A 12,013-nucleotide genomic window follows, 5' to 3' on the forward strand; every position below is an offset into this window, starting at 1 on the left:
ACTCCACCGTCCTATTTTCTCTGCATTTAGTCTCATATTCTCCCACAAATCTCATTTGTAGATTTAATTCTTAATTCTCCTTCTCTACCACACAACTTGCAAATTCAATAACTCATTCCTCTTTCCTATCACACATCAACTGTGCATTTATATCCTAACGTAGCATGTGATGGCATTTTCAAAACCAGCGTCTTAATAATGAATCACTTGGTTAATGCACTACCCTACTCCTTCTGAACACAGTTGTTCTAGTCTCCATACAACTTTTACTTAAGCTCCGTGCTACTAGAAATAGACATGAGTTCTGGGGTTCTAAAGTTCAAAGTACATACAAGCAAATTTAGAAACTTAAAAGTTAAAACATGATTTAAGTAACACAAGCTCTAGTCAACATACTGTATTTAACTATTTTTTTTTTCTTTCTATTTTTTCTTTCTAAAGTTCCATGTGATTTCTGTACCCTTCTGATTAGATTTACAGCTGTTTCTCCAGTTTCAAATATTCTGTAGCATGTACAACAATGCTACTTACATGTTCTGATGATACAGAAATGCTACATATTGAAAATTTACTATCTCTTTTGCGTTCCAGTTCCTCATGATTACAAAGGACAGACTTATTTTTGCAATATTCAAAGTTCATAAGCTTGGACCCTTGGCTGTGCCCTCTCCTTTGGTCTTCACATTTTATCTTGATTTTTTAAAAAAGTTCCTAATAATTTCTGCACAACCACTTCCAGTTGTATTTTCTTTTTCCCTTTTATTCATTAGACCATCATCTTCCTGTCCCTCTATTCCCAGCCAGGCTTATCTTATACTGAAAAACTTTAATTGTGAGTTAACTCGGCAGATGCTAGAGCAAAGGTTGAGAATTCTACCCAGTAAAAGGAGTATGTTATAAAATGAGCAATAAATTAACATGTATTTATTTAGTACACACTTAAATTGGAGCTACTTATGTGCAAGGCACTATTATAACCCTTTAACAATTATTACATCATTTTATCCTTGCAACAATCCTATGAAGTAGTTATTATTATATCCATTTTACAGATTAAGAAATGAGGCATTTAAAGGTTAATTAAGACCAGGGTGTCCTACAGCTGATTTATAAAGGGACCAGGATTCTAACATAAACTATTATCTCCTAATCACTATACCAGGTGACCATATAGGATGCTTACAATGTGTAATTCTGTGCTAGCTCTTAATTCAATATCCCATTACCCATAGCAAATTTAATGGATTTTAAAAGTATTAATTCTTCTACTTACAAGGAATTTCCCTATAGCCAATCTCCAAAGCATGAAAATAATTCATGAATTCCCTAACTGGAATTTTAAAAGCTTCAAAGAGGCCCATGTCTTCAAAAAGTCTGTATGATACCTGTAAAAGAAAAAGACAAGGTTTTACAAAACATCCCTTGATGTGTATTATACATAAAGAGAAAAATGGGGGAAAAGGATACATTCTATCAACCATATTAATGTGTTGCCTATTGAAACACTTACTGGAAACAACAGATCAAATAGATATCAAAGACTTCTATGGCCTAGCCCTCTATATAATCTATTTTTAAAGGCAGAGACATAAACCTAAGAAACAGCCAATGAAAAAAATCCAGTATACACTAAAGAAATATAACAAGGTACTAAATTGTGTGTGATATCAATAATAAGAGAATGATACTGAGTAAATTGCTAATTGTATAATATATATGCTAAATAAAGAATGAGAGAAAGCTTTTATCTGGACTTATTTTATAAATTAAAAAAAAGCTTTCTAGAGGATAAAGAACTGTGCCTTAATGAAGAATAAGGGAATAGAATTAGAAGAAAGAAAAGGGTGTCTTGACTGAAATATATAGAGAAAAAAAGATTTGTTCTAATCCAGTATAAATAAAAATTTTTGAACTATTTTTCCTCATTTGCCATCTCTCTCCTTTGAATATCTATTCTCCTTCTAATTACTTTCATAGCTCTAGAGACTCAAATCAGCTAAATATGTTTGGATGTGACTGGTATCTTTGATATGCAAATTGTGGAGAATGAAAAAAATGATAAAGGCAAAGAAGAGAGTAATTGGGAGAGAAATGGTTATTCACATGGCAGGATGGAGAGCAGCATCATTTACAGTGACCACACTTTTATTTTTAAAATACAATGTGTAAATCAATGATAATTCAATACAAATTTTTAAAAAAGTGGTCTCACTTTATGTCACAAAGACACAGTACTGGTTATAATTCAGGAGACTGAGAAAGAATTATTTATCCTTTAAGTTATTTGTATTCTTGCTTAAGATTCTCAAACTACTTCTTCTAAATGTTTGATAACTTCATAGTTAAATTTCTATTTTCATTATGAACTTTACATCTACTCAAATTCACTAATATTCTTTTATTTGGAGATTTAATTTTCATCAATGACATATATTATGTTTATATTTGTGTACATACATAATACACATTTATGGGACTTCCTGGTGATTCAGACAGTAAAGAATCTGTCTGCAGTGCAGGAGACCCCAGTTCGAATCCTGGGTCAGGGAAGATCCCCTGAAGAGGGGAATAGCAACACACTCCAGTATTCTTGCCTGGAAAATTCCAGTGACAGAGGAGCCTGGCGGGCTACAGTCCATGGGGTCACAAAGAGTTGGACATGACTGAGTGACTAACACACACATACACATTTATATCTAACTGAAAAAGGGGATTTATTCATTCAGTATATGTCTACTGTCTCCTTCTGTTTAAGACAATTTCCATATATAATGCATATATATATATGAAAAAACAAGGAAGCTTTCCTTAAAGGAATTTATGGTCCAGCAGGTGAGGGCAGTAAATTATAGACATAATTAGTAACGTACACACTATGACTGAGCTTCCCCTAGTGGCTCAACCTAAATGCAGGAGACCACCTGCAGCACAGGAGACATGGGTTAGATCCCTGGGTCTGGAAGATCCCTGGTGAAGGAAATGGCACCTCATTCCAGTATTCTGGCCTGCAAAATCCCATGGACAGAGGAGCCTGGTGGGCTACCATCCGTGGGGTCACAAGAGCTGAACAGAACTTAGCAACTAAACCACCACCACACTATGACTGAAAGGGATGTTATATGAACAAAGAAAAAGGGAAGCAGGAATAGAGCTTTGAGTCCAGGAGGACATGACAATTGCTGTTTTAAATATGGTGGTTAGAAGAGGCATATTCAGGTGAGTTTGAGCAAATAATTGAAGGAGATGCAGAGTGTCGTATAGGAATATCTGAGGAAAGTTTCCTAAGCAGAAGAGAAAGATAGTGCAAAGGCCCTGAGGTATGTCTGCTACACTCACAAAACAGCAAGAAGACCAACATGGTCAAAACAGAATGAATGAAGACAGGAGCAAAATTTAAGTTAGTGACTATAGAGTGGTGTTGACTGGGTTGCAATCCTGTTTCACAGCCAGATTGACCAGTATAAGGACTTTTATACTGAGTGAGGCAGGGAACCTTTGAAGAGTTGAAGCAGGGAAAGTGTCTTTATTTGACTTATGTTTTCAAAGGAGCACTGTGGCTGCCCATTGGGAATAGAGTATGTATATTATTTACACGCACTTTTTTCACTTTGAAAAAACTATACAGGTAAGTATACTTAATTTTGTCCCTTTTTCTGTGTTACATAACATCTCCACCTCATCTTTTTAAAAATACAATAGAAAGTTAAGTTTGTGGTTTCTGTCATATTTCATAGTTCTTCTAGTTATTTTCTCCTTATTATTGCTTTAAGCTATATTCGAGTCCTTGTTTATAAATACCCAGTGGATTTAACTATACATGTTACTGCAATAAAAATTATTTATAATAGCAGCAGCTATTGACACACACATATACTCACTATTCTGTATAGATATATATGGCATTGAATAAGCTTGATGCCTCCTCCAAGTACATATATTTACATATATTAATTACTTATATTAATTAATCCATGTAGCATCTTATGAGATAGACACTGTTACTTATTACACTTGAAAGCAGAGGACTCTAAGGCACAGAAAAGTTGAATGACTTGTAAAAGATCACACAGTTGACACATTATCAGACCAGAATTCAAGTCCAACATTATGGCTTCAGACTGTGTGCTCTTAACTGTTTCATATCCTATCACCATTATTTGAAAAGCAATATTGTTAGGACTGTAAATGACTAAAGTTTCCCATTATTCTCTTAAAATATTTGAAAGATGAATTGAAAAATTCAGACAAGACATTTTTAGGGTATGATTTTCAAATAGGAAAGTTTTCACTGAAGCTGTTAGAAATCAACAGGCAATGATCCAAACTCATAAATAAAGAAAAGTCACTGTTAACTGGGTAAATATTGGTAACCAAAAAAAGTAAATACTCTTCCCAAATCTGAATGATGTCCTTTTAAATTTTTTAAAATAAACATGATAATCATCAAAAAGGCAGGCAGTACGTTAAGGCTGAGAAGTCATTTCCATTGCACATATGTCTCTTTAAAAGTCTTTTGAAGTGAGACTTTTTCTGTGTAGTCTCAGCCAGAAGGTGATTTCTTGGAATGTTCAAGTTAATTCATTTCAGCTGTTCTAAGGCCTTATAAAGTGCAAAAAAAAAAAAAAAAGCCTTTTACACACTGAAAATTTCATGGTTTTTGTGCTTATAAACTCAAATCAGAGAAAAAATATCATAAAGTTCTACTTAGCAAGGCAAATAAAGTTGCCTTTTCTCTGAGTTCAATAGTTGGTTTTATAGAAAAATTGAGACATTGTAAACCATGTAGTTATTTATTTTGAAAGATAAGTGGAAAAAAGATACAAAAATCTAATTGCTATTTATATCTTATCTTCTATTGTCTATTTATATTCACAAGTTAGAAAATATTTTGTGGCTAAACCTGTCAAGTTGCTCCCTTCCGTCACTCCCCCAACCCCCAGCCCTCACAGAATTTCAAGGGGAGCCAGGTTTCTGCAACACTATTTAGTACAGTCACTTGTGCTGTAAAACCAGTTGCTATAATGACAACTTTCTGTTGCTCAGACTCTCCATTCTGAGTTTGAAAATACAATCGATAAATGCATTTGGCAGGGGCTGAAAAGAATTTGAAATAAAGGTAAAACCCTGGACTTTCTATATATAGATACATCAAATTCTGGGTCCAATGTTTACCATATGACTTTAGATGAGCCGTATCGTTTCTCTTTTAAGTCTCAGTTTCTTCTTCTGTCAACTAGAGATTAAAAAAAAAAAATACCTGCATCCAAGTTACTCTGAAGACAAAATTGTAAAGTTTTGGAACATCTGTGACATATATACCAAATGCAAAACAATATGAGACTTTTCTTCCCATACCAGGGAACACACTCTTCAATAGAAGAGAAAAAAGACTTCCTGGCCCGCTGCCACCTCCTGTCGTGGCACCATTTCAGGCATTTTTCCAGGTAAAATCACACCCTCAGAGTTCTGGTATGCAATGAGTTTCAGGGATGGGACACAAAACCTCCCTGGAGAAGTCTTGAGGCATGAGGCAGAGACGGACTGAAGAAAACAGGGGTCCTTTTAAACCGGCCTTCAAGCTCAGCCAGCGTGAAAAGATGCTGGTCAGCATCAAGGAGAAAGGAAGAGAAGGAGAATGGCACTATTAATTTGCAAAAATACGCATGTATCTTGAGGATATTCTGCCAAATGATATCAGTCAGACAGAGAAAGATATGATTTCACTTATATGTGGAATATAACAAACAAGATTAGTGAACAAACCACACAAAAAGAAACATATGTAGGCATAGAGAACAGAGCAGTGATGAGAGAGGGCAAACAGGTGAAGGGATCAACTGTATGGTGACAGATGGAAACTACATTTTCAGTGGTGGCACACAGCAGCGTCTACAGAAGAACGAATATAGCATGCACATGAAACTTGTATAATATCCTAAACCAATGTTACCTCAATAAAATTTTTTTAAGAAAAAAAAGAAGGATAGTATCTCTAAGTCAAAGTCCAAGGGCTGCCACTCTGGTTCTCAATGTGTTCATGGTCAGAACAGAGTCCAATAGAGGCTATGACCAAGTGTTATGGAGACTCTCTACTTATTTTGAGCTTCACACTGCTACTGCTAAGTCGCTTCAGTTGTGTCCGACTCTGTGCGACCCCATAGACGGCAGCCCACCAGGCTCCCCCGTCTCTGGGATTCTCCAGGCAAGAACACTGGAGTGGGTTGCCATTTCCTTCTCCATGAGCTTCACAAGCCATCCATTATTTGAACATACCTCTGCGTGTAGCAAGTTGAAGTGTCATTATTTGGATACATATCTAATTTTCCTATTGGAGCAGAAGTTCCGTGAAGGCAGGGACACATTTTTTGTCTTGAAGACTAGCCTAGCATTAGTGTTTGAACAAGGTAGAAGTTCTCTCTATTCCTTCCTTTAAACCTTCATGGATCAGGAACCCTCACTTTGAAATTCCACAATCAGATAACTTGCTCAGAGTTCTGAAGGAAGCCTGTGTCCACTGCACAGAGAAGAAATCAGTCCAGCAAATGATTTCTCTTCTAGTGTTTTGCAGGCAAGGGTTAATGGGTTCTGAATTCTCACCTAAGTCTGATATTAACAAATCTTTTAGTCTTTAGTATCTCTGCTGTGATATTTCTCCAATCTCTAAGAACTAACCTAAAACATTTTAAAATAAGCTGATAACTATCATTTCAAGATAGCTCAGTTGGTAAAGAATCTGCCTGCAATACAGGATACCCTGGTTTGATTCCTGGGTCGGGAAGATCTGCTGGAGAAGGGAAAGGCTACCCACTCCAGTATGCTTGGGCTTCCCTTGTGGTTCAACTTATAGAGTCTGCCTGCAATGTGGGAGACCCTAGTTTGATTCCTGGGTTGGGAAGATTCCCAGGACACGGGAAAGGCTGCCCACTCCAGTATTCTGGCCTGGAGAATTCCATGGACTGTATAGTCCATATGGGGTCACAAAGAGTTGGACACGACTGAGCCCCTTTCACGATTTTGTTGTTCAGTCACTCAGTCATGTCCAACTCTTTGAGACCTCATGGACTACAGCACACCAGGCTTCCCTGTTCTTCACTATCTCCCAGAGTTTGCTCAAACTCATGTCCATTGACTCAGTGATGCTATCTGACCACCTCATCCTCGGTTGCCCCCCTCCTCCTCCTACCCATGATCCCCATTGATTAAGAGTGTGCATTTTAGTAGGGGCTAGATAATGAAGCAAATCCCTATTGTTTTATTTATTGAGAACAAACATGTTCAAATTCTTAGTTTCTGTATGTTTTCTCTCTCCCTCAGGGAAATGAAACATTATTTGGAAAATCTTGAAACTGGTCAAACTTAGGGAAAAAGTACTTAAGGGGAAAAAAAAGACATTTTATGTAGCAATAGTTTTATTCTATATTTCTTGTGATACTGAAAGACATTTTTCATATTTAAATAAAGAGCTGTATTTAATATGCTTCTCACAGATTGGGGGAAACATACTTTTAATATTTTATTTTTGATAAGGACTAAAGTGAAAGAAAGTAAAAGTGTTAGTCACTCAGTTGTGTCTGACTCTTGGGGACCTCATGGACTATAGCCCACCAGGCTTCTCTGTTCATGGAATTCTCCAGGCAAGAATTCTAGAGTGGATAGCTGTTCCCTTCTTTAGGGGATTTCTTAACCCAGGGATCAAACCCGGGTCACCTACACTGCAGGTGGATTCTTTACTATCTGAGCCATCAGATAAGGCCTACGCACTGTACTACTCAAAAGTTAAAAAAAAAACCAAAACGTAATTGGAAATTATTAGACAATAAATTAGTGTTTATAAATTGGCAGCTTTCTTCTTTTGAGGTCTTGGTTCAGCTTCCTTTTGTTGAATTCTATGAATTTAGATCATTTTTTCACTTCCCTTTTGTATCCCTGCTCCCTCCATTTTGTCTTAGAATATATATAATATTTTAATTGAAGAATACAATATTCTATTCACTTGAAGTTCCGATTTCTTTTGTTACCCCACCACCAAGGATTCTGCAGAATGCTGGGTATTCTCCACCTAATGCTCACCAGTGGTGTTAACCACGTGCAGAGCTTTAAACAACTAAGGAATATTTTCCCTACATTTAAAGTCATATACATGAATGCATTTCTTACCTGACTAAGAATACGGCCACATTTTCTTCCTATTTTTTCCACCAAATCAAAAATTGGAAAATTCCAGGTATTCAGTTGCTCCATAATTGAGTCCAAGTTGTCCATGACAAGAGGTTCAGGAGCAAGAATTGGTTTTTCCTATAATGAAGATAAAATATTTTAACAACGTGCAGTTTTTGTACACAGCAATTTGTTCCTTCTTTAGTAAGTTCCTTCTTTTCTAAATCAAGTGAAATTTACCTGAAATAAATGACTTTGGGTGACTGAATGATCTTAAAAAAAAAAAGTCAAAAGAAACAAAATATCCACCCCAAAGATATGAGAAATGGTCTTAATGATTCAGACCATGAGTTTTGCGTTATGTGCTGCCTATTGCTGGTTCATCTATGCTATAGAAAAATTGGATGCTTCTTTCATAAATTAACATAACTGCTTTTTAGTCTTCTGTGTAATTCTTAAAGATTCAAGGACTTCAGAACACTCTGAAACTGTATGCAAATTTCCCTCTATATATTTATGTAAATTCTTCTGAGATGAGGATTTCTGGCTTATTGAACTCTAAAAAAAAAAAAAAAAAAAACAAAAACAAAAAAACCTTGAGTAGGGAGAGGGAATAAATCACCCTTACTCTAATTGGTACAATTTATATTATTGCTTCAAAATCAGCATTAATCCTATAGAGTTACAGTTACTACAATTTTCAGGTATTTTAATTTAATTCATGTGTTGCATGGTTTCCAAAAAACATGCACCAAATATATGTAAAAACAAAAATGTATAAGAGGTACCAAATAAAGACATTCTTAAGAGTTTATTTACCAGAAAAAAAAAAAATGAGGATAAAGAAACACCTAAGTTATTTTATCTGACAATTTTAAACTATAAATAGTAGGAGGGGGATATGTATGTGTGTGTGTGTGTGCATATATATATAGTTATATGTATAATTATATATGTATATAATTAGGGAAGAGCCAGGTAGCGCTACTGGTAAAGAACATGCCTGCCAATGCAGGAGATGTAAGAGATGCATCTTACATTTTCCATCACTGGGTTGGGAAGATCCCCTGGAGAAGGAAATGGCAACCCACTCCAGTATTTTTACCTGGAGAATCCCATGGACAGATAGAGCCTGGCAAGCTACTGTTCATAGGGTCACAAATTTTTGAACAATACTGAAGCAACTTAGCATGCATATGTATAGCTATGCTTTGTATTGTTGCATGGTAAAAACCAATACAACATTGTAAAGCAATTATACTCCAACTAAAAACTAAATAAAAAATAAAAGTATATATGGTAAATTAGGTAAAAGAGAAATGATAAAAGCAGCAATGGAAAATCACATTACAGTCAACTGTTTTCTGCTATTTATTGCCTCCCCCAAATGAACCAGACTCAAATGTATGCTTCCATCCTCTTTAAGTGGAGCTATTTAAATACACAGAATAAATACACAGAATAAATAAAATACACAGAATAAATAAATAAAAAATATTTTAATGGGGAGTAAGTGTCAATGTCAACCCGGTTTAATATAACAAGGAAAATAAACATTGGCTCACTTTCTAAATCAAGGAGGTGCTAGAAAAAGCCAACAGAAGTCCTAAGATAAAGAAAAGATTTCATTTTGATTGATTTATATTTATAAAATGTTACCTTCCTGATCGAAACAATTAATTTTCCTAGGCATATTTACATTTTTAGACTTGGTTAAGAAATACTGCAATTAGTTGTGGAGATGAATACTTAAGTTTTTAATCATTAAATACTAGAACTGACCCTATGGGCACAGGATTCTCTAGGCAAGAACACTGGAGTGGATTGCCATTTCCTCCTCCAGGGCATCTCTCCTACCCACGGGTCAAACCCACATCTCTTAATGTCTCCTACACTGGGAAGCAGGTTCTTTACTATTAGCACCACCTGGGAAGCCACAATAGAATCCTGAGACCAGTAAGACTTAGAGGAAAATAATACAGATATACAGGAAGGGCTACAAGATACATGTAACCCATGTAAGAGGTGATTCAGGGATCTGTTCCTAAGTCAATTCCTGTCACAGAAACCAATTTTTCAAGTCAGTTAATGAGATAAGTGATGGGCGTCTACCAGGAACATCATGGTCTCCGGAGCGTAGGTGCTGCAAGATGATGTCTTTCTCAGAGCCTCTCTGGGGCCCTCAGTCTCATCTTCATTCTGTACAATATCACTGCTATCACTGTTGTTATTCGTTTCATAATCAGAGGTAACTTGAGTGATGTCATCTGCAATTAAAAGGCAAGAGCTTATTATGAAACTTGCAGTGAAAAAAGGGGTCCTATTTAAGCAAATAGTCCTAAAACACATACTACAAATATCATAGGAAAATTCCACTTTCCTGAGCTTACACACCAAGAACATAAGATCATCAGGTGGGCGAAAGCACACATTTTTGTTGTTCAGTTGCTACGTCATGTCCAACCATTTGTGACCCCATGGACTGCAGCACCCCAGGCTTCCCTGTCCTTACTATTTCCCAGAGTCTGAGCAAACACATCCTTTTTAACCCAATAAAACAGATGGAATTATTATCTGTGATTTATATGACATCCAATAATCCCTCAATAATAATGCTCAGGTCAGTAGTTGATACCTCTTTGTGATCCTATGGATTGTAGCTTACCAGGTTCCTTTGTCCATGGAATTCTCCAGGCAAGAATACTGGAGTGAGTTGCTGTTTCTTTCTCCAGGGGATCTTCCTGATCCAGGAATCTAACCCAGGTCTCTTGCATTGCAGGCAGATTCTTTACCATTTGAATCACCAGGGATGCTAATCCCCAAATCCTACTTTATCTCTCCCTCACATGCTTTCCTCTTTGGTAACCCTAAGTTTATCTTCTATGTCTGTGAGTCTACTTCTGTTTTGTAGATAAGTTCACAGGTTTCATTTAAACTCCTGTGACTTTATATTTCTTTTTCTTTTATGCATGCTCCAACACACTAAACTACCAAGTAGCTGATTAGAACCCTAACCCTAGAAATGTCACATGGGCAAGAGAATTTGAGGTGATACCCAAGAACAAAGCAATCTGTAGAATATAGAAGCCACAGCATGTGCTAAAGAACATGGCAGGTCCTTGTATCCAATCTTGGTCCCTAGACATCTGTGCTTCCTTCCTTCCTTACTCATCTCCACTATCTTTCATTACAGTTAGTGCTGCTGCTGCTGCTGCTAAGTTGCTTCAGTCGTGTCCAACTCTGTGCGACCCCATAGACTGCAGCCCACCAGGCTCCCCCATCCCCGGGATTCTCCAGGCAAGAACACTAAACTGTGCTAATCAGAAAATACATCAGGTAATGTCAAGAGTCTGAAGAACATGCTTCTGGGGTAAAGACCTCAAGAAGCTTCTTCTGACTGAAACAACTGACTGAAATTTATGGGGTGCTCGCTACGTGGGAGATACCACAGAAAGCACTTTATTTGTACAAATATGCTGAATCCTCTCAACAATCCTATGAGGTAGGTATTATTGCACTACTGCATCATTAATATGCTCACTTTGCAAACAGGAAACTGAGGCACAGAAAGGCTTAAGTTGCCCAAGAGCCCACAGCTGATAAATCCTACCATCAGAAGTGAACTCATGAAATCTGAGTTCCTATATTCTACCTCTGATGAAATCTAGTTTTTCTTAAAATGGTTATTGCTTTCCATGGCCTATAAAATCTTCACCTTTCCCTAAGTCACAAAGATATCTTCCCGCATTCTCTTTCAGAAGTTTTACTGTTTTAGGTTTTACCATTGGGTCTGTGCGCCATCTCAGGATAAAATTTCATCAGGTGTGAAGTAAGGGGTGAGATTCATTTTTTCCTA

General features: G+C 36.5%; 1 protein-coding gene across 1 annotated transcript in view; it reads right to left on the reverse strand.

Moving 5' to 3' along the window:
* PDE3A (phosphodiesterase 3A) overlaps window positions 1–12,013 on the reverse strand; it is a 370,530-nt gene that overhangs the window by 24,367 nt on the left and 334,150 nt on the right. The window contains exons 8-10 of the mRNA XM_061417690.1: window positions 10,270–10,424; window positions 8,158–8,295; window positions 1,274–1,385 (exon numbers count right to left, since the gene is read on the reverse strand). Coding sequence (XP_061273674.1) covers window positions 1,274–1,385; window positions 8,158–8,295; window positions 10,270–10,424 — 405 coding nt within the window. The remainder of the gene's footprint in view (window positions 1–1,273; window positions 1,386–8,157; window positions 8,296–10,269; window positions 10,425–12,013) is intronic.

Source organism: Bos javanicus, chromosome 5, assembly GCF_032452875.1.
Source record: "Bos javanicus breed banteng chromosome 5, ARS-OSU_banteng_1.0, whole genome shotgun sequence".
Classification (NCBI taxonomy): domain Eukaryota; kingdom Metazoa; phylum Chordata; class Mammalia; order Artiodactyla; family Bovidae; genus Bos; species Bos javanicus.